This window comes from Monodon monoceros, unplaced genomic scaffold (genome assembly GCF_005190385.1).
Source record: "Monodon monoceros isolate NGI ecotype Baffin Bay Population unplaced genomic scaffold, NGI_Narwhal_1 Super_Scaffold_11, whole genome shotgun sequence".
NCBI lineage: Eukaryota > Metazoa > Chordata > Mammalia > Artiodactyla > Monodontidae > Monodon > Monodon monoceros.
In genome coordinates, this window is record NW_021703767.1 from 29,228,982 (window position 1) to 29,252,237 (window position 23,256).

The window sequence follows — 23,256 nt, forward strand, 5'->3', positions numbered from 1 at the left end:
TAGATTTTTTGATGATGGCCATTCTGACTGGTGTGAGATGATATCTCATTGTAGTTTTGATTTGCATTTCTCTAATGATTAATGATGTTGAGCATTCTTTCATGTGTTTGTTGGCATTCTGTATATCTTCTTTGGAGAAATGTCTGTTTAGGTCTTCTGCCCATTTTTGGATTGGGTTGTTTGTTTTTTTGTTATTGAGCTGCATGAGCTGCTTGTAAATTTTGGAAATTAATCCTTTGTCAGTTGCTTCATTTGCAAATATTTTCTCCCATTCTGAGGGTTGTCTTTTGGTCTTGATTATGGTTTCCTTTGCTGTGCAAAAGCTTTGAAGTTTCATTAGGTCCCATTTGTTTATTTTTGTTTTTATTTCCATTACTCTAGGAGGTGGGTCAGAAAGGACCTTGCTGTGATTTATGTCATAGAGTGTTCTGCCTATGTTTTCCTCTAAGAGTTTGATAGTTTCTGGCCTTACATTTAGGTCTTTAATCCATTTTGAGCTTATTTTTGTGTATGGTGTTAGGGAGTGATCTAATCTCATACTTTTACATGTACCTGTCCAGTTTTCCCAGCACCATTTATTGAAGAGGCTGTCCTTTCTCCACTGTACATTCCTGCCACCTTTATCAAAGATAAGGTGTCCATATGTGCGTGGGTTTATCTCTGGGCTTTCTATCCTGTTCCATTGATCTATCTTTCTGTTTTTGTGCCAGTACCATACTGTCTTGATTACTGTAGCTTTGTAGTATAGTCTGAAGTCAGGGAGCCTGATTCCTCCAGCTCCTTTTTTCGTTCTCAAGATTGCTTTGGCTATTCGGGGTCTTTTGTGTTTCCATACAAACTGGGAAATTTTTTTTCCTAGTTCTGTGAAAAATGCCAGTGGTAGTTTGATAGGGATTGCATTGAATCTATAGATTGCTTTGGGTAGTAGAGTCATTTTCACAATGTTGATTCTTCCCATCCAAGAACATGGTATATCTCTCCATCTATTTGTATCATCTTTAATGTCTTTCATCAGTGTCTTATAATTTTCTGCATACAGGTCTTTTGTCTCCTTAGGTAGGTTTATTCCTAGGTATTTTATTCTTTTTGTTGCAGTGGTAAATGGGAGTGTTTCCTTAATTTCTCTTGCAGATTTTTCATCTTCAGTGTATAGGAATGCAAGAGATTTCTGTGCATTAACTTTGTATCCTGCTACTTTACCAAATTCATTGATTAGCTCTAGTAGTTTTCTGGTAGCATCTTTAGGATTCTCTATGTATAGTATCATGTCATCTGCAAACAGTGACAGCTTTACTTCTTCTTTTCCGATTTGGATTCCTTTTATTTCCTTTTCTTCTCTGATTGCTGTGGCTAAAACTTCCAAAACTATGTTGAATAATAGTGGTGAGAGTGGGCAACCTTGTCTTGTTCCTGATCTTAGTGGAAATGCTTTCAGTTTTTCACCATTGAGGATGATGTTTGCTGTGGGCTTGTCATATATGGCCTTTATTATGTTGAGGAAAGTTCCCTCTATGCCTACTTTCTGCAGGGTTTTTATCATAAATGGGTGTTGAATTTCGCGAAAGCTTTCTCTGCATCTATTGAGATGATCATATGGTTTTTCTCCTTCAATTTGTTAATATGGTTTATCACATTGATAGATTTGCGTATATTGAAGAATCCTTGCATTCCTGGAATAAACCCCACTTGATCATGGTGTATGATCCTTTTAATGTGCTGTTGGATTCTGTTTGCTAGTATTTTGTTGAGGATTTTTGCATCTATGTTCATCAGTGATATTGGCCTGTAGTTTTCTTTCTTTGTGACATCCTTGTCTGGTTTTGGTATCAAGGTGATGGTGGCCTCGTAGAAGGAATTTGGGAGTGTTCCTCCCTCTGCTATATTTTGGAAGAGTTTGAGAAGGATAGGTGTTAGCTCTTCTCTAAACGTTTGATAGAATTCACCTGTGAAGCCATCTGGTCCTGGGCTTTTGTTTGTTGGAAGATTTTTAATCACAGTTTCAATTTCAGTGCTTGTGATTGGTCTGTTCATATTTTCTATTTCTTCCTGATTCAGTCTTGGCAGGTTGTGCATTTCTAAGAATTTGTCCATTTCTTCCAGATTGTCCATTTTATTGGCATAGAGTTGCTTGTAGTAATCTCTCATGATTTTTTTTATTTCTGCAGTGTCAGTTGTTACTTCCCCTTTTTCATTTCTAATTCTATTGATTTGAGTCTTCTCCCTTTTTTTCTTGATGAGTCTGGCTAGTGGTTTATCTATTTTGTTTATCTTCTCAAAGAACCAGCTTTTAGTTTTATTGATCTTTGCTATTGTTTCCTTCATTTCTTTTTCATTTATTTCTGATCTGATTTTTATGATTTCTTTCCTTCTGCTAGCTTTGGGGTTTTTTTGTTCTTCTTTCTCTAATTGCTTGAGGTGCAAGGTTAGGTTGTTTATTCGAGATGTTTCCTGCTTCTTAAGGTGGGCTTGTATTGCTATAAACTTCCCCCTTAGAACTGCTTTTGCTGCATCCCATAGGTTTTGGGTCGTTGTGTCTCCATTGTCATTTGTTTCTAGGTATTTTTTTATTTCCTCTTTGATTTCTTCAGTGATCACTTCATTATTAAGTAGTGTATTGTTTAGTCTCCATGTGTTTGTATTTTTTACAGATCTTTTCCTGTAATTGATATCTAGTCTCATGGCGTTGTGGTCAGAAAAGATACTTGATACAATTTCAATTTTCTTAAATTTACCAAGGCTTGATTTGTGACCCGAGATATGATCTATCCTGGAGAATGTTCCATGAGCACTTGAGAAAAATGTGTATTCTGTTGTTTTTGGATGGAGTGTCCTATAAATATCAATTAAGTCCATCTTGTTTAATGTATCATTTAAAGCTTGTGTTTCCTTATTTATTTTCATTTTGGATGATCTGTCCATGGGTGAAAGTGGGGTGTTAAAGTCCCCTACTATGAATGTGTTACTGTCGATCTCCCCTTTTATGGCTGTTAGTATTTGCCTTATGTATTGAGGTGCTCCTATGTTGGGTGCATAAATATTTACAATTGTTATATCTTCTTCTTGGATCGATCCCTTGATCATTATGTAGTGTCCTTCTTTGTCTCTTGTAAAAGTCCTTATTTTAAAGTCTATTTTGTCTGATATGAGAATTGCTACTCCAGCTTTCTTTTGGTTTCCATTTGCATGGAATATCTTTTTCCATCCCCTTATTTTCAGTCTGTATGTGTCTCTAGGTCTGAAGTGGGTCTCTTGTAGACGGCATATATAAGGGTCTTGTTTTTGTATCCATTCAGCCAATCTGTGTCTTTTGGTGGGAGCATTTAGTCCATTTACGTTTAAGGTAATTATCGATATGTATGTTCCTATTCCCATTTTCTATATTGTTTTGGGTTCGTTATTATAGGTCTTTTCCTTCTCTTGTGTTCCTTGTCTAGAGAAGTTCCTTTAGCATTTGTTGTAAAGCTGGTTTGGTGGTGCTGAACTCTCTCAGCTTTTGCTTGTCTGTAAAGGTTTTAATTTCTCCATCAAATCTGAATGAAATCCTTGCTGGGTAGAGTAGTCTTGGTTGCAGGTTTTTCTCCTTCATCACTTTCAGTATGTCCTGCCACTCCCTTCTGGCTTGTAGGGTTTCTGCTGAGAGATCAGCTGTTAACCTTATGGGGATTCCCTTGTGTGTTATTTGTTGTTTTTCCCTTGCTGCTTTTAATATGCTTTCTTTGTATTTAATTTTTGACAGTTTGATTAGTATGCGTCTTGGCGTATTTCTCCTTGTATTTATCCTGTATGGGACTCTCTGTGCTTCCTGGACTTGATTAACTATTTCCTTTCCCATATTAGGGAAGTTTTCAACTATAATCTCTTCAAATATTTTCTCAGTCCCTTTCTTTTGCTCTTCTTCTTCTGGAACCCCTATAATTCGAATGTTGGTGCGTTTAATGTTGTCCCAGAGGTCTCTGAGACTGTCCTCAGTTCTTTTCATTCTTTTTTCTTTATTCTGCTCTGCAGTAGTTATTTCTACTATTTTATCTTCCAGGTCACTTATCCGTTCTTCTGCCTCAGTTATTGATCCCATCTAGAGTACTTTTAATTTCATTTATTGCGTTGTTCATCATTGCTTGTTTCATCTTTATTTCTTCTAGGTCCTTGTTAACTGTTTCTTGCATTTTGTCCATTCTACTTCCAAGATTTCGGATCATCCTTACTATCATTATTCTGAATTCTTTTTCAGGTAGACTGCCTATTTCCTCTTCATTTGTTAGGTCTGGTGCATTTTTATCTTGCTCCTTCATCTGCTGTGTGTTTTTCTGTCTTCTCATTTTGCTTATCTTACTGTGTTTGGGGTCTCCTTTTTGCAGGCTGCACGTTCGTAGTTCCCGTTGTTTTTGATGTCTGTCTCCAGTGGCTAAGGTTGTTTCAGTGGGTTGTGTAGGCTTCCTGGTGGAGGGGACTAGTGCCTGCGTTGTGGTGGATGAGGCTGGATCTTGTCTCTTTAGTGGGCAGGTTCACGTCTGGTGGTGTGTGTTGGGGTGTCTGTGGCCTTATTATGATTTTAGGTAGCCTCTCTGCTAATGGGTGGGGTTGTGTTCCTGTTTTGCTAGTTGTTTGGCATAGGTTGTCCAGCACTGTGGCTTGCTGGTCGTTGAGTGAAGCTGGGTGCTGGTGTTAAGATGGAGGTCTCTGGGAGATTTCCGCCGTTTAATATTATGTGGAGCTGGGAGGTCTCTTGTTGACCAGTGTCCTGAAGTTGGCTCTCCTACCTCAGAGGCAGAGCCCTGACTCCTGGCTGGAGCACCAAGAGCCTTTCGTCCACACGGCTCAGAATAAAAGGGAGAAAAAGTAGAGAGAATTAGTAGAAGTATGAGGAAAGAAAGAAGGAAAGGAGGAAAGGAAGGAAGGAAGAAAGAAGCAAAGAAGGAAAGAAAGGAGGGAGGGAGGGAGGGAGGAAGGAAGGAAGGAAGGAAGGAGGGAAAGAAGGAAAAAAGACAGAAAGAAAGAAGATAAGTAAAAATAAAATAAAGTATAATATAGTTATTGAATTAAAAAATATTTAGAAAAAAAAAAAGGGACGGATAGAACCTTAGGACAAATGTTGGAAGCAAAGCTATACAGAGAAAATCTTACACAGAAGCATACACATACACCTTCACAAAAAGAGGTAAAGGGGGAAAAATCATAAATCTTGCTGTCAGAGACCACCTCCTCAATTTGGGGTGATTCGTTGTCTAAAGGAGGGAAGGAAGGAAGGAAAGAAAGAAAGAAAGAACGAAGGTAAAGTATAATAAAGTTATTACAATTAAAATTAATTCTTGAGAAAAAAATTTTTTTAAAAAAACCATGGACAGATAGAGCCCTAGGACAAATGGTGGAAGCAAGAGTATACAGGCAAGGTCTCACACAGAAGCATACACGTACACATTCACAAAAAGAGGAAAAGGGAAAAAAATCATAGATCTCGCTCCTAAAGTCCACCTCTTCAATTTGGGATCATTCCTTGTCTATTCAGGTATTCCACAGATGCAGGGTATATCAAGTTGATTGTGGAGCTTTAATCCGCTGCTTCTGAGGCTGCTGGGAGACATTTCCCTTTCTCTTCTTTGTTCTCACAGCTCACAGGATCTCAGCTTTGGATTTGGCCCTGCCTCTGCGTGTAGGTCGCTGGAGGGCGTCTGTTTTTTGCTCAGACAGGACAGGGTTAAAGGAGCCGCTGATTCGGGGGCTCTCGCTCACTCAGGCCGGGGGTGGGGGGGGGGAAGGAGGGGCACTGCGTGCGGGGCGGGCCTGCGGCGTCAGAGGCGGCGTGACGTTGCGGCAGAGGCCGGCGTGACGTTGCACCAGCCTGAGGCCCGCCTTGCGTTCTCCCGGGGAAGTTGTCCCTGGTTCCCGGGAACCTGGCAGTGGCGGGCTGCACAGGCTCCGCGGAAGAGGGGTGTGGAGAGTGACCTGTGCTCGCACACAGGCCCCTTGGTGGCGGCAGCCGCAGCCTTAGCGTCTCCCGCCCGTTTCTGGGGTCCGCGCTTTTAGCCGCGGCTCGCGCCCGTCTCTGGGGTTCGCGCTTTTAGCCGCGGCTCGCGCCCGTCTCTGGGGTTCGCGCTTTTAGCCGCGGCTCGCGCCCGTCTCTGGAGTTCCTTTAAGCAGCGCTCTTAAACCCCTCTCCTCGCACACCAGGAAACAAAGAGGGAAGAAAAAGTCTCTTGCCTCTTCGGCAGGTGCAGGCTTTTCCCCGAACTCCCTCCCGGCTAGTCGTGGTGCACTAACCCCTTCAGGCTATGTTCAAGCCGCCAACCCCAGTCCTCTCCCAGCGCTCCGTCCAAAACCGAAACCCGAGCCTCAGCTCGCAGCCCCGCCCGCCCCGGCGGGTGAGCCGACAAGCTTCTCGGGCTGGTGAGTGCCGGTCGGCACCGATCCTCTGTGCGGGAATCTCCCGCTTTGCCCTACGCACCCGTCGCTGTGCACTACTCCGCGGTACCGAAGCTCCCCCCTCCGCCTCCCGCAGTCTCCGCCCGCGGAGGGTCTTCGTAGTGTGTGGAAACTTTTCCTCCTTCACAGCTCCCTCCCACTGGTGCAGGTTCCGTCCTTATTCTTTTGTCTCTGTTTTTTCTTTTTTTCTTTTGCCCTACCCAGGTACGTGGGGAGTTTCTTGCCTTTTGGGAGGTCTGAGGTCTTCTGCCAGCCTTCAGTAGGTGTTCTGTAGGAGTCGTTCCACGTGTAGATGTATTTCTGGTGTATCCGTGGGGAGGAAGGCGATCTCTGCGTCTTACTCTTCCGCCATCTTCCTGTATTATATTTTAGATTCCACTTATAAGTAATATCGTATTTGTTTTTCTTTGTCTGACTTATTTCACTATGCATAATATTCTTTAGATCTATCCATGTTGCTGCAAATGGCAATATTTCATTTTTTATGGCTAAATAATATTCCATTCACATCTTCTTAATCCAGTTGTCTGTTGATGGGCACTTGGGTTGCTTCCATGTCATGGCTGTTGTACATAGTACTGCTTTGAACACTGGCGAGCATGTAACTTTACAAATTGGTGTTTTCATTTATTCCAGATATACACCCAGGAGTGGAATTGATGGATCATATGATAGTTCTATTTTTAGTTTTTTAAGGAACCTCCATACTGTTTTCCATAGTGTCTGCACAAATTTACATTCCCGCCAACAATGTACGAGGGTTCCCTTTTCTTAACATTTGTTATTCGTAGACTTTCTGATAAGTGGTTCTGTGTCAGTCAACTGAAAACTCAAAATGAAATAAAAAGGTCTCTAACTCCCATAAAACACAAAAATTCTTTTCCTATGGTGTGTATAAATGTGAAAGGAAAAGCAATAAACATATTACAAGATATTATTTAAAAAATCTTCATAACATAACATTTTTCTTCAGTGTGCATGAAAAACCATAAGCCAAATTCAAACATTAAGATGTCTGATTATTGAGAACTTCATTAAAGAACACTTTATGAAAGCTAAAAGCCAGGCAAAACAGGAAAAGAGTTAAGTAAGCACTATACATCAGTAATAAAGAAAAATACAACTTAATTTAAAAAAATCAAGACTTGAACAGACATTTTACAAAAGAGAAATTCCAACTAGGCAATGGAAAGTTCTTAAAATCTTCAGTGAGCAGAAACATGTAAATTAAAACCCCAGTGAAACAGCACATGCCTACCAGAATGACTAAAATTAGAAAGCCTTACAAGACCATTTATTGGAGAGGATGTAGACTAACAGAAATATTCACATGTTGTTGGTAGGGCGTAAATTGGTACAACCTCTTTGGCAAATTATTTAGGATTATTTATTAAAATTGAAGATATTCATATTTTATAACACAGCAATTCTACTCCTAGGTATAAAACCAACAGATATTCCTTCACATATGCATTGATGTGTGTGTTCAAGAATGTTCATAGTATTAACACATATTAACCCCAAATTTGAAACAACATATGTCCACCAACAGGAGAATGGATAAATAAGTTATAGTATGTTCATTCAATAAAATACTATATAGCAATGAATGATTACAAATGAATGACTACATTTACACCTGACAATGTGGTTTAATATCACAAATATACTGATAATTGAAAGAAGCCAGATACAAATATGAATACAAATATATTTCCAAAATGGGCTAATCTAAAATATATTGTTTTAGAGGCATCCGTGGAAGGTAAAGAATAGCAATAGCAAAAAAGAAAAAAAAATTAAAAGTAAACATGGTTCTTAGTTTTATAGAAAAGTAAGAAGCTATTTACTGGGTTAAGGTCACACTGGGAGTTTCTAGGTTCTATTTCCTGACATGGGTGTGGTAGCTAAGTGGCTATTTGCTTTATATTCATTAATTAATCTTTAGTTTTATGTTCTTTTCTGCATGTAGGTTTTATATTTTACAATAAAAAGAAAATTAGAAAGCCATATCTGCTCTCCCCACCCTTCTTGAAATCAAAAGAATGTATGGCCTAAGCAGACCAAGCTGCCCTGCCCCTTCCATCTGATAAAAGGGAAATAACATGCCTGAATCAAGGGCTGCTTGTAATAATAAATATCTTTTGCTTCTTCCTGATTCCTGAGCAGTCTTCTTGGTTTGATTTTACTTCAGAAGCAGATTGGAGAAAATGATGGCTCTAAACCTGAAACACCCTAGTCTTGGAACTCTATGTTGAGTTCAGATAGGAGGAAATTGTAAAGATCTCCAAAATTATTGGACTTTTTTTGGGTTATATTTAGAAGACTGTCCTTCCTTACTAAAATTCCACAAGCTAAGTGGATAATGGAATGTAGAGGAATTGGTTAGCATACCCTCACCACTGTCACAATCAAATCATACATATGCTTCCCTGGATTCCAGGGAGTTCTAAGGAAGTCATGTAAGTTGTCCTTTGTCTTTCCTTATATGCTGTATCCCCTCCCCTGTAATGTACCTGCCCAGTGTCCTCATGCCCTGCTAACACCTCACTAGCTGTTATCGTGTTCCGATACATACTAGAACTAAATCAACTAACTGCAACTTAATCCGTACCGTCAGACCGAAGTATTTATCTTCATTGTACTGAATCTATTGCTGATCTCTCTCAAGAGTTCATTATGTTGTAGGAAATTTCTTGTAACCCAACCCAAAGCATTGCAATCTTACTTGGCAGCAAGATTTTATATCTAACCGCAGTCCTGAATATTCTGAGCTTGCTAACCTCTTTCCTTCCTATGGCTCCCCTGGGTTATAGACCCCATAGTGGTAATGCACCCAGAACTTGCATCTTCCCTGGTGCCCCAAGGCTCTACAGATACAGTTGGCTGTCTGTATCTGCGGATGTGGAACTCTTGGGCACAGAGGGGCGACTGTGCTGCGCCATTCTATATATGGGACTTGAGCATCCTCAGATTTTGGTGTCCGTGTGGGAGGGCAGGAGATTGGGGGGGCAGTCTTGGAACCAATATCCCATGGATATCAATGGACAAGTGTATACAGAAACTCTTAAATCATAGCTACATGTTTCGTGTCACTCTGGCACAACTTGTTCCAGCAGAAGCAGCGTTCGATTTTTCCAGTTAGTGAGTCTAGCACCAAATCCTACACATTATTATCCAGAATGAGACTGAATGATCACACTCACCTAAAAGATCCTAAATGACTTGGCTTCATTTCCTCCAATGCTCTTTCTCACGCATTACACCAGCTAACCTGGATTCTTTGAATACTCCATGTGCACACAGATACCTTCTTGACTCACTGCGTTGCTCACATCCTTCACATCTCTGCTCAATTCTCACCTCCTCAGTGGGAAATTCCCCAACCAAACTACTTAAAAGTGCAACCTAACACACTCACTAGGCATTCACTGTTCCTTATTCTACTTAATTTTTCTCTACAGCACTTATTATTATCTGACATACTGTATTTTTACTTGTTTATTATGTCTTTCTCCCACTAGGATGTAATTTCCACTATGATAAGGCTTTTTGCTCTATTTTCCTTTTTCACTTATATATTCATAGCACAAAGAACTGTGATGGACCCACAATAAACTGATCACATGTAAATGTGTTAAATTAATGAAACATAATTTGCATGAGGAATTAATACCAGAAAAACTCATCTTTTAAAAAATAGCATTTATCTTATTTTCAATTCAAATTTTGAGTCACTTTCAAAGGATTTTATAGGAGATTTTGTTTTACATAAGTGTTGCTGACCTGATTATATTTACTTTGTGATTCTTGGGTGCTTTTCTTCTCAGGTTTAGGCATTAAAGAACCCTTGGGACATATAGATTTCTATCCAAATGGAGGGAAAAAGCAACCTGGCTGTCCTAAATCAATTTTTTCAGGTATACCAATAGTATTTTAGAATAAATTGTGCATGAGTCAAAATAATGAAAGAAAATCAGTTTACTTTTTTCCCTTATTAATCTGGGGGCAAGATTTTTTTTATCACCATTGCTCATGATTCAGGAGTTATTGGTGGAAAATGGTTTCATGTGATCCTTCTCGGTTCATAAATGTTACCAGTAGACATCCCATTTGGTTATGGGTGTAACCTATTACATTATAGTCTCAACAGTTTTAGTTTATCATTTTAAACATTAGGAGAAGTTACAAGTTAATGAAGAAGCATGTATAGCAAAGTTATATAACACAAGTTTGGCTTCAGGATTTAATTTTTACCATTACCGTAGTATTGTACAAACACAGATTTATGAACTTCTGCACTTGGTTATTCTGCACATAAATAACTGAGCAACATCTCCAGGTGTGGAATTTGGCTCACTTCAGAGCTATGGCAAAAAAATGTTCTGAGGTCTACAGTGGCAGCCAGTCACGTACCACATCCTTAAAGGCCAGTGCAACTAGAGAAGTTTGGTTAAAGGGATAGGGATGTGAGAAGTTAGGAAAGGAAAGAGACATGATAAAGTTTTAATGTCACCTTGTTTCACATTCATCTCCGACACTGAATAGAAATGTTAAGCGTGAGAGTTTAGAAGGGAGATATGTGTACACTAGTTATTAAATATGGTAGCACTGTGTGTAGAGTTTGTTGAATAATTGAAATTAAACATTTTTGCTGTGTTATTACTTTAGAAAAATTTCTAATAAATCTCATGTAAAAGGCATATTACATTTAAGTTTTAAATGGTAACATTTGTTTAGTTGCCTGAGATAAAACTGCATTGTAGTCAGCACTTTGATATTCATACAGTGCACAGCATTAGGTAGAACTTAATATTTTTTTTTCAAACTTACTTGAACTTGGCTTAATACATCTAACTGCTTGACTTTGAACACTTAAGGACTTGAATTTATTAAATGCGACCATCAGAGAGCAGTTTACTTATTCATGGCAGCTTTGGAAACAAGCTGCAATTTTATTTCATTTCCTTGTCATTCATACAAAGATTACAAGACTGGTTCATGTGTGGATTGTGCCGACTTTAAGGAAAAATCATGTCCTAAACTAGGTAAGAGAGATTATCATACTTGCTATACTTCTTTGTGGAAAATGAACAATGTAATTTTGTTAGTATTTTCTGCTGGAAGCTTTCATACTTACTTGTGAATATGCTATTAACATTTTATGGAAAAATTTTCTGTGGAACAGAGAAAATAGTTATTTCCTACTAAATATTTTTCAGATTCTTAGTGAGAGGAACTTGGTCAACCTCCTTTCTGTGTTCCATGTTGTGGGCGCATTTGGTCGTCTCATGATGATACTTGTTCTTGATTCACAAAAGGATCTCACTATTTAGTATCCATCTATATTTCCACTAAAGAAAGAAACTTGTGCATTCTTAGTGGTACTGAGGGTTTTGTTTGTTTGTTAGTTTGTATTTTTAAGGGAATTCTTAACAAGTGAAGAGGTGTGAACCATGGTTAGCTTTTCATTTGCTATTAGCAAGTAGATATGAATCATGCATGGTCCACACCATCTAAATCAATAAACTTAAGAGCAGTTAAGTGTTGCAACTTTTGATAACTAAAGCCTGCCAGTGGGAAATTATAGAGAATAAAAGAATCCATATAAAAAATAGAATGTTAGAGCTGGAAAGAATCTCAGAGGCTGTTTGTTCAGGGTTTGCCAAAGACAATACCAGACCCCAAGTGTGTCATGGGCATGTAGACATCTGATCAGTATCATGATAGGCTCTACCAGAAATGTTTCCAAAGCCAAGTAACCTCAATGAAATGGGTAGCAATTACAAAGGCTGAATTAAACAGCCTCCTGCGGTTTTCTTTCACAGGAGGTTTATACTAATATACTAGAGAATTGCTAGAAGAGACAGGCAATATGCAGGCTTTGCATGACTTATTTCCTCATAGACCCCTTCTGTCCACAAAATATCTTGTGGGATTAGTTTTCTTCAGTCCTCATGTTGGGGATTGCTTTTCTGGTCCCGTTGCTTTTCCATATAAATGAGGAAATTGTGACCCCGTGTGAACATATGGATTGCTGAAGGGCACAAGTGAAAACGGGAGTTAAATCTCTGAATTTTCAATTCAGTATTCTTTCTACTGCATTCAAATTTCAAATTCGGAGGTAGCAGTGTGGAAACAGACACATACATGAAGTAGGAAGCATATTAAATATGTGTGTGTGTATATGTTATATATTCTGTATGTACAAATATTGTTTGTATCTGAAATATATATTATACATACAATATATAGTGTACATAGATGCTATCTATAATATATACATTGTATATATAATGTATACATATGCATACTGTATCTGTATGAATGTGTATATAGGATATTTGAAGGCTGTGCTCATGGAGCTAAATTCTGTGTTCAAGTTTTATCTAATCAATTTATTCTGCTGAATTAACTGAAAAGAGTTTCAAGTAAAATTCTGCATTTGTAATAGTAAAAACTTATACAAATGGACTTTAACTATATGGCATATGCAAAGCTCTGATAAGGTTTCCAGGGAGTAGATTTATTTGTGAATCTTGAATTTAAGAGTTGTTATTGTAGTTGAAATAAATAGAATGTGAAATTATTTGAAAAATGATTTTTTAATTATAAAAATTCATAAATTGTAATAATTATCATAATACATTGATCCTTTAGTTCTTTTAGTGATTTGATATTTTTGTATGCTATTTGATAAAAGTCCAATTACTAATATTCTATTTCTCAAATCTCAGGTTATCAAACTGAGCTATGGAAAGATGTTTTAAAAGAGAGAATAGAGAACAGAACTCTCAGGACCACTGTGTTTTTGGATACTGTTGGCACAAATCCATTCTGTAGTAAGTTAACATTTTTAACAAATGAACAATTGATTAGTTTTATATAGTAATTCATATTTTTATTCAAAATTCAAATCTCAAAATGTACTTTCAAGGAACTTTAAATTTTGTTAGAGCCAGTTATACAAATTCAAATAAGGACTTAATTTTTGAATAAAATGAGCATATGCTTTGGGTAATATTCTTCCAAAAAAATCAAGGTCTTTTTTTTTTACCCCCAATTTCCATGATTATTCTTCCCACGCTTAGAGTTATGTCAGCATATAACAGCTTACAGAGTTTAAGACATCTGTCTACACTATTACCACCCTTTCAGAAACTGAAACTAAATTATATAAATACAAAAATATGCAAGTAAATAATAATCTTCCCAATATATTTAGACAAGAGGAAAAAATTTGAAGAACAGAAGAGAATCTCAGAAATGTAATAACTAATTAGATTTATGAGGAGCTATTTAAAAAAGTAAAATTATTCTGTTTGGAGAGCAAGATCTTAAAGTGCTTTACAAATAAAAGCAAATCCTATGATATGAAGAATCTTATGAAATAAGTTTCCAGTCACTGCCATTGATCTTGGTTACTGGGGAATAAATATTTAAAATAGACTCTTATTATTTTAAAATATTTTAGGTCAGTTATTGCAGATGTTTTGCAGTCAAAGTTATTATCAATTTTTAAGATACTCTTTAAACATTTGTGATGTGCCCTGTCATTCAGAATTGCGCTCATCCATTTTTTAATTTAAAATTTTTATTGAATTAAAATTTAGATTCACATGCAGATATAAGAAATAATGCAGAGGGATCCTGTGTACAATTTATTCAGTTTTCTTCAGTGGTAAAATTTTGTAACACTATAGAATAAATGTAATATCATTACCACATGATATTGATATTGCTAGAATCCATCCATTTTATTTATATTTCCTCACTGGTGTGTGTGTGTGTGTGTGTGTGTGTGTGTGTGTGTGTGTGTGTGTTTAGCTCTGTACAACTTAATCATCATATAGGGCTCTGTATCTATCACCACAGTGAAGATATTGGACAGTTCCATCACTACCAGACTCTTTGGGTGGCACTTTTATAGCCATATATACCAGCGTCTTGTCCTGCTGTTTTTAATCCCTGACATCCATTAATACACTCCTAAAATTTCATCATTTTGAAAATGTTATATAAAGGGAATCGTTCACTATGTGACCTTTTAATTGGCCTTTTTAAAGTCAGCATGATTCTCTGGAGGTTCATCCAGCATGTATCAATAATTCATTCCATTTTATTGCTGAGTAGTATTTCACAGTACGTACGTACTGAAGTTTGTTTAATCACTCATCTCTTGTAGGACATTAGGCATGTGTTTAGATTTGGCTATTATGATTAAAGTTGCTATGGATATTTGTATAAAAGTTTTTGTGTGAATTTAGGTTATCATTTCTCTGTTAGAAAGGCCCAGGAATACAAATGCTGGGTCAGAAGTTAATTGTACATTTAACCTTATAAGAAATTGAGATAGTGTTTTTCAGTGTGGCTGACCATTTTACATTACCTGCAGCAAAGTATGAGTGATATAATGAGTGACTTCTTACTAGCATTTGGTGTTGTCATTATTTAAAAAAATTCTCCTTCCTGATAGGTATATAGTGATGCCTTGTTGAGGTATTAATCTTTGTTGCCTTAATGGCTTATGAGATTGTGTATCTTCTCTGTATATCCTCTTTGGTGAAGTGTGTCTTTTGCTCATTTTCCAATTGGAGTTTTTTTAACTATTGAGTTTTGAGGATTCTTTATATATTTTTGATAGTAGTCCTTGTTTCCTTGTTGAAGATTTGGTTTGCAATTATTTTTTCCCAGTCTGAAACTTGACTGTCTTTTCATCTTCTTCACAAGGGCTTTCACAAGGGCAAAAGTGTTTACTTTTGATGAGGTCTAATTTATCATGTTTTCCTTTCATGGACTATGCTTTCGGTATCTAAGAATTCTTTGCTGAGCCCTAGGTCCTGAAGATTTTCACCCCCAATTTTTTTCTAACAGTTTTATAGTTCTGTGTGTTCCTTTAAACATAGACAACCTTGTTTTAAATTTATATTGAAAAGTACATACCCTAGAATATCTAAAATAATCATTGCCAAGAAGAATAAAGAAGAAATAATCAACTTGACCTTTCTTCTGTATCACATCTCTTTTTCTGATTCTCTTCTTCTGTCTTCCTCTTCTACCTTTAAGGGTTTGTGATTACAGTCTTTGGGACTGCATTGGGCCCACTTGGATAATTCAAGATAATCTCTCTATTTTAAGGGCAGCTGGTTAGCAATCTTAATTCCATCTGAGATCTTAATTATCCTTTGCCATTTCAGGTAACATATTCACAGGTTCCAGAGATTAGGGCACGGACATATTTGGGGAGGTCTACCACAATTATAATATGCATATGTGATTTTTCACAGTTTACTGGTATCATCATTTACCATGTCAAGTGAAATGTGGGAACTTCACTTCCATTTAGGTTATTTTACATTCTCCACTTTTATATATCATTGTCTTGAGTATCGGACCATGTGATAATTTTTACTTCAAGTATCAAATATGATGTATAAATTCACAAGGATAAGGATAATTTATTGTACGTACCCATATTTCTTCTCTTCCCATTATTACCTTTTTGTTTCTGATACTCCAAGATTATTTATTTCATCAATTCCTCTGTGTTCCTTCTTACAATATTTAAGAATGGGTCTGTTAAAGAGAAATCCTTTAAGTTTTTCTTTGTCTGAGAATGTCTTTATTTCTCCTTTATTCTCAAAGGATAGTTTTTCTGGGTATAAGATTTAGAGTTGAGTTCCTTCTTTTAGCACTTGAAAAATGCCATGTCTCTTCCTTTTGGCTTCTGTGGTTTCACATGAGAAATCCATTGTAACTCAATTTGGTGTTCTCCTGTAGATAACACATCATTTCTCTTTGGCTGCTTTCAAGAGATTTTTCTTTGTTTCTAGTTTTCGGAAGCTTAATTATAATTCTTTTGTTATACTCCCACAGGTCCCTGAGGTTCTGTCCATTTTTTTTCTCAGTCAGTTTTCTCTCTGTTTTCAGGTGGAGTTTCAGGCAGATCGATCTGTTCTCCAGTTCACTGATTTCTATCCTCTTTCATTTCCACTCTGCTATTGAGGCTGTCCAGTGAGTTCTGTATCCATTATGGCATTTGTCATTTATGTAATGTCTACTTTTATTTTCTTTTATAGCTTCTATTTCTTGGCTGAGATTTTGCTATTCCTTCATTTTTTTTCAAGAGACTCTGACTTTGAAGGATTTTTATGACAGTTCCTTTAAAATCCTTGTCAGATAATCCCAGCCTCTGATTCATTTCAGTGCTGGCATTAGTCGATTGTCTTTTCTCACCAGAGTTGTGATTTTCTTTGTTCTTGGTATAATGGGTAATTTTCAATCACATCTTGGACATTTTCTCTATGTGACAATTTGAGTCCTGTTTAAATCTTCTATTTTAGCAAGAGTTATATTGTTTAGGTTTTGGCTTTATGTATTCTGAGACTGTGAGTTTTAGCTACATAAAGCTTCAGGATTATCATATTTTCCTGGTGATTTGCTTTACTTTGCTCTTTTTTTGTGCTTCATAAATAAAAATGCATGATTTTTTGCCTCACAGACTATTTTATCAGATTTCATCACAACAACAATTTGTCTCATAGAGCCTTTGAACCTTGTGTCTTCTTTTCTATCCTCAATATTATATTCAGTAGTATTTTATTTCACTTATTTAACAATAAACAATTATTATGAATATTATAATTAATCAAATGCTCACTTATATTTACCAATTTGTTTTCTACATTTTATCTTGTCCTTTCCTCCCTTCCCAACTCCTTCCTTTGGGATTTAATTTCTATCTTGCTAAAATAGATCCTTAATGACTTTTCACTAAGTAATGTTTCTCAGTTTGTTTGTTTGTTTCCTTGAAAATGTCCTTATCTTTTTCTTACTCTGGAATGTAAATTTAGTCCGGAATAGAATTCTACACTGAGAGTTTTTTCATTGAGTACTTTGAAGATATTAATTCTCTCATTTTAAGATAATTTTCTTTTCATTTATTAGCAGTCTAATTGTCCCCTGCAGATAATCTGTATTTTTCTTCTGGTTAAACTTATGTATGTATATATGTATTTATTTATCCATCTATTAATTTATGCATGATTTGTTGTTATTTTCTAGTCTCAGTGGTCAGTTCAAGTCTCTATTAAAGAAAAAAATATTTGTGTTATTTCAAAATAAAGATTCATGTCACATTTTAACAGAAAACTCTCATCAGTCTGCTCTTCTTCAAAATTCTCCCTTCAGAACATGGATTTTGTTTTTTCCAGAATTTAGGTACCATAATACTGGAGGATTTTTCATGTAAATTTTTGGAGGTCCTTAACCAATGGGGACTTGTAAATTTAAATTCTGTGTTACCTGGAGTTTTATTTAGTCTTAAGGAATTTATTTTTCCACTTAAGACCCATACACAACCAGTAGGAAGAATTTTTCAAGTTTCTCTTTCAATGACAAAGCAGAGAGCTAAGGTCCCTGACTGTGCAATGTTTTTCACTGTAGCTCCATCACTTAGTGTTGTCTCCTGCTGTACCATGGAAATTGACACTTCATCCTTTGTCTCCATGCTACATCCAGTTCTCAAGTCCCATGCAGATCCAGGGCTTCAGTTCTTCTTAAGCCTTGCCTTTAATTTCTCTTCATTGCTGTCTCCTGATATTTTCTCTTCCTTCATCTGAGCTTGGTTGTGTTTTCGATTTATACCCAGAATTTCTATACACTTGTAGCAGGAGGCAGGCTTATTATGTAACATCTCAATATATCATACTGCCAGGAATCATCTGAGCAAGTATGAGCACCCACTTTTTTGGGTGAGGGAACCAAAGTATTTTATCTAAAGCTGGGCAGTCACTTCAAAGTAAGAAGTGTTCCTTTATGTCTTTTGTGTTAGCAATTGATGAGGGTCAATTATAAATCCATTACCTTATTTGAGGTAGTACTAAGCATCTGGCATAGGCAAGAAGTTACTCTGGGCTGTTTAGTAGCAACATTTAATGGCTAGCATGCACAATTTTAGTACATATGTATTTCACAAGAAAAGTTCATCTATCCCATGTTCTGTTTATATACATTGTCTTCCAAGAGTTTTGCACAACACTGGGAAAATTCACGGAGAGTAAGAAATTTCTGTGTACACCAGACAATATCAGGTACAGGGATGAGTTCAGCATCTTTGCCTCTGAAAGATATATCAATTTTTTTTGTACGGGAATTTTGAAAAAGAACTACTATGAGCTCACTCTGTATAGGACTGTCTAATTTTACAGTCATTCCAAAACAACCAGTGAAATTGGGAATTATATTTGTCAAGCAAATTTAGCTAGGACTATTAATCAGATAATTAAGGAACCTTATCATATTTACCTTAGTTGTGCTATTGACAGAGAAAAATTGTTTAATTGACCTAAATTCTGATATTTTTCGATTTGCAGACAAGTTAGTATTTACTAATTATTTGACCAACTTTTCACCATACCCATGACTGTCTGGCAAGCTTTTATTCCTCATTTTCAAGACCAGTTAAAAATTAACAAGAGGGAATTTCCCTGGTAGTCCAGTGGCTAAGACTACGTGCCCCCAATGCAGGGGGCCTGGTTTGATCCCTGGTCAAGGAACTAAGTTTGCAACTAAGAGTTCGCATACCACAACTAAAGATCCTGCAGGCCACATGCCACAACCAAGACCCGGCACAGCCAAATAAATAAATGTTAAAAAAAGATTAACAATAGGTAAAATATATTACATATGTACCAAATGAGTGCCTCTCAATATTATTTGCAGATATTATATATGTCTAGATTACATAAATATATATTTACATGCATATCTCCATCAAACCAAAGTTAAAAAATAACATGAATTGCATTCCATATTTTTGTTTTGTAGCCTATTATTTTGTTCTCAGTATAATTGTTCTGGATAAAACGATGAAGGATGGCTGTATTACATTTAAATTATTAAACCAACTTGGAATGGTTGAAGAGCCAAGGCTCTATGAGTAAGTAGAATTTAGTATCTTTTTGTTTTGTAAAATATGTTTTCTCGAGCTTTTGGAGGATAATCTAAATAGTACAAATTTTCTATGCAGTGAGTCTTAAACTGTTAAATATTAAATGGATCTCTGGTGTCATATTCTAATTCATTCATTCTATGGAGGGAGATGCCGAATATGAAAGAAACTAAATAACTTGTTCACGTGATACATCTAGCTACTACAAGAGTTAGAAGAAGAGAAGAAACTTTCCACCTAATTTTGAACACAGATAGAATGCGTTGTAATAACTAATAATATCACCCCATAATATTTTATTACTTTAAATTGCTATATATGTATATACCCATGCACACATATACGTATGATTCATCACTTATTCTTATCAGACACATGGTGATCCAAACTGAAATAGCAATGTTACCGTGCTCAAGGAGGTCACAGAATCCTGGAAGAGACTAATGCATAATTACAGCTCTGAGTAATAAGTTTTATAGTAGCAGAACACTTATGTGCTATGGGAGTACAGAGGAAGAAGCAAGGAAGCATTTGAAAGGGTGGTATTGCAGTCAGGGAATGGGAGATGGTGCTTTCAAAGGCATGGATAGGTAAGTACGTGAGTTCATTAATAGCACAGATTGCAGTCCTAGAGCAGTTGTTTCAAACTTGTTCAGAAGGCAAACAAACTGTGAGTCTTGCTTTCCTTTACAAGAATCATGTTCTATGCAGAACACCATGAAATACTGATGCATTTTTATTCAAACACTTGATTAGTGCATTTTTCATGAATAATGTAAAATATAAAACCCATACGCATGGTAAATCTACCCATCTAAGCCTGGCCAATGGCTTTCTTGTTTTTCTATTAATAATTCTTTGCTAATAAATTTATACATGCTTTAGGATTTTAACCCTTTTAGATGCCAGGAAAGTCAGAGACTTTTTTTTTTTTCTGGTACGCGGGCCTCTCACCGCCGCAGCCTCTCCCGTTGCGGAGCACAGGCTCCGGACGCACAGACTCAGCAGCCATGGCTCACGGGCCCAGCCGCTCTGCGGCATGTGGGATCCTCCCGGACTGGGGCACGAACCTGTGTCCCCTGCATCGGCAGGCGGACTCCCAACCACTGCGCCACCAGGGAAGCCCAATCAGAGACTTTTAAATGATCTTTTATTTCCCTTTTCAAAATTAGAAAAGAAATTTTTTTTGCTGTAGAAAATGTGTTATACAGTAGAAAGTGAGAATAATCTATAATTACATTGTCCAGGGATATTCACATTTACTGTTTGGTTTATAAACATTCCTCTTTTTCTTCCTCCCCCTCCTCTTCCTTCTCCTTCTCTTCCACCTTCATCTCTTCCTTTTCCTCCTCTTTCTTCTTCTTCTACATGCCCCTGCACATGCATACATTATTTTTTTACTTAGCAAAATTAGGATCATTTTGCAAATATGTTCTGCATTCTGATTTTTATACTGAATGCTACAGTGTGATCATTTTTTCTGTGTCACTAAAAATCACTTACACATCATAATAGGATGCCAAATATATTAATATGCCAATATAGGATTTTAAACAGAGAGTGTCAATATTGTGTATTCAGGGTAGAATGACTCCCCAGATGGATGAGTAATGGAGAGATTAGTGTGGAACAAGTCCAGAGTGGTTGCTATTGTAATAATTTATAGGAAAGATAATGGAGGCTTGGATCGAGTCAGTGGAAGTGGGTTTTTAGGATTTAGCGTAGATTTGTTTTTGTGATTAATTAAACATGTGAAAGTGAAGGGAAAAAACCCAATCTGGAGTGACTTTGAGTTTTAAGCTTGGTGACTATTTGAATTATGGTGCCATTTACTGAGCTAGGAGATACATGGAGAGGAGCCAATTTAATCATTCAATAAAATTTCTTGAACTGTACTAGAAATTAAGGACAAAATTTTGGGAAAATTATAGATTTCTGTCCTTTCATAATTTTTGTCTAGTAAGCAGTTTGCAAATACATAATACAAATAAAATGATGATGTTCATCATTCCTGTTTTCAAACAATTTTTTTTTCTTTTTTTTTTTGCGGTACATGGGCCTCCCACTGCTGTGGCCTCTCCCACCGCGGAGCACAGGCTCCAGATGCGCAGGTTCAGTGGCCATGGCTCACGGGCCCAGCTGCTCCGCGGCATGTGTGATCTTCCCGGACCGGGGCACGAACCCATGTCCCCTGCATCGACAGGCGGACTCTCAACCACTGTGCCATGAGGGAAGCCCTCAAACAATTTTTAATGAATATCTATATTGAGCTAGGCACTGTACTAGGTGCTGAATATACTAGGATGAGAAAAACAGACATGATCCTACCCTCATTAAATTTACAGTCTAATGAGGGATATAAAATAAATAATTATAAAAATATGTAAATAAAAATCTGTCTGTGAAAAATGTCTTGAGGCAAATTATAGTATGTACGGGAACACAGAATAGGGAATGTGAAATAGTTAGTGGGGTCACTAAAACTTTCTCTAACGCCTTTTTATATCAGTTGAGACCAAAAGGAGGAGCAGGAGTTAGTTGCTCTGCTGCATTCTGGGCAGAGGGGCCAACAAAGGCAAAACTCCTGAAGCAGGAGAAAGTAGAGTCCATTTTGGGAGCTGAAGGAAGTTTATTCTGTCTGAGAACAGAGGCAGGGAAAGGAAGAGAATGATGAGAGAGGTAGAAAACACTTATATTTTGTAGGAATTAGAACCTGTAGGACATGTTCAAGGATTTCTATTTTATTCACTTGGCAAGTGAAAACCAATGAAGTGTTTGCGCTGGGGCAGTCTGGTTGGAGCCAGGACTGGATTATTATTTTGGAAAAACAATTTGACCACAGTGGATTGGAGAGGGAAAAGACAGGATGCTGTTGCAAGAATAAAGACCAGGAACAATGGTGCCCTGAGATAAAGTGTTTACAGTGGAAATGGAAAAATGAGAATGAGGATGGATTCAAAGCAGATTCAGGATATTTCACAGTCAGCAGGCACATGGGATAGATTAGATGTAGGAGTTAAAGAGAGGATGGGGGGACCTTCAAGATGGCAGAGGAGTAAGACATGGAGATCACCTTCCTCCCCACAAATACATCTACATGTGGAACAACTCCTACAGAACACCTACTGAACACTGGCAGAAGACCTCAGACATCCCAAAAGGCAAGAAAATCCCCACGTACCTGGCCATGTGGCTGACAGGGTCCATGTGCCTGGCCATGTGGCTGACAGGGTCTTGGTGCTCCAGCCTGGTGTCAGACCTGAGCCTCTGAGGTGGGAGAGCCGAGTTCAGGACATTGGGCCACCAGAGACCTCCCAGCCCCACGTAATATCAATTGGTGAGACCTCTCCCAGAGATCTCCGACTCAATGCTAAGATCCAGCTCCACCCAACGACCAGCAAGCTGCAGTGCTGGAGGCCCCATGCCAAACAACTAGCAAGGCAAGAACACAACCCCACCTATTAGCAGAGAGCCTGCCTAAAATCATACTAAGTTCACAGACACCCCAAAACACACCACCGGACATGGTCCTGCCCACCAGAAAGACAAGACCCAGCCTCATCCACCAGATCACAGGCACCAGTCCCCTACACCAGGAAACCTACACAACCCACTGAACCAACCTCACCCATTGGGGGCAGACACCATAAACAATGGGAACTACAAACATGCAGCCTGCAAGAAGGAGACCTCAAACACAGTAAGTTAAACGAAATGGGAAGACAGAGAAATATGCAGCAGATGAAGGAGCAAGGTAAAAACCCATGAGACCAAACAAATGAAAAGGAAAGAGGCAGTCTACCTGAAAAAGAATTCAGAGTAATGATACAAAACATGATCCAAAATCTTGGAAATAAAATGGAGAAAATACAAAAAACGTTTAACAA

The 23,256-nt window shown here is 37.4% G+C and overlaps 1 protein-coding gene across 4 annotated transcripts in view; it reads left to right on the forward strand.

Moving 5' to 3' along the window:
- LIPI (lipase I) overlaps nt 1–23,256 on the forward strand; it is a 79,685-nt gene that overhangs the window by 29,149 nt on the left and 27,280 nt on the right. Inside the window, exons 5-8 of one of the 4 annotated variants that reach the window (XM_029214747.1) lie at nt 10,248–10,337; nt 11,298–11,465; nt 13,155–13,259; nt 19,246–19,357. In XM_029214747.1, the coding sequence (XP_029070580.1) occupies nt 10,248–10,337; nt 11,298–11,465; nt 13,155–13,259; nt 19,246–19,357 (475 nt within the window). The remainder of the gene's footprint in view (nt 1–10,247; nt 10,338–11,297; nt 11,466–13,154; nt 13,260–19,245; nt 19,358–23,256) is intronic. The other 3 variants (XM_029214748.1, XM_029214750.1, XM_029214749.1) reach the window with 3 other exon arrangements.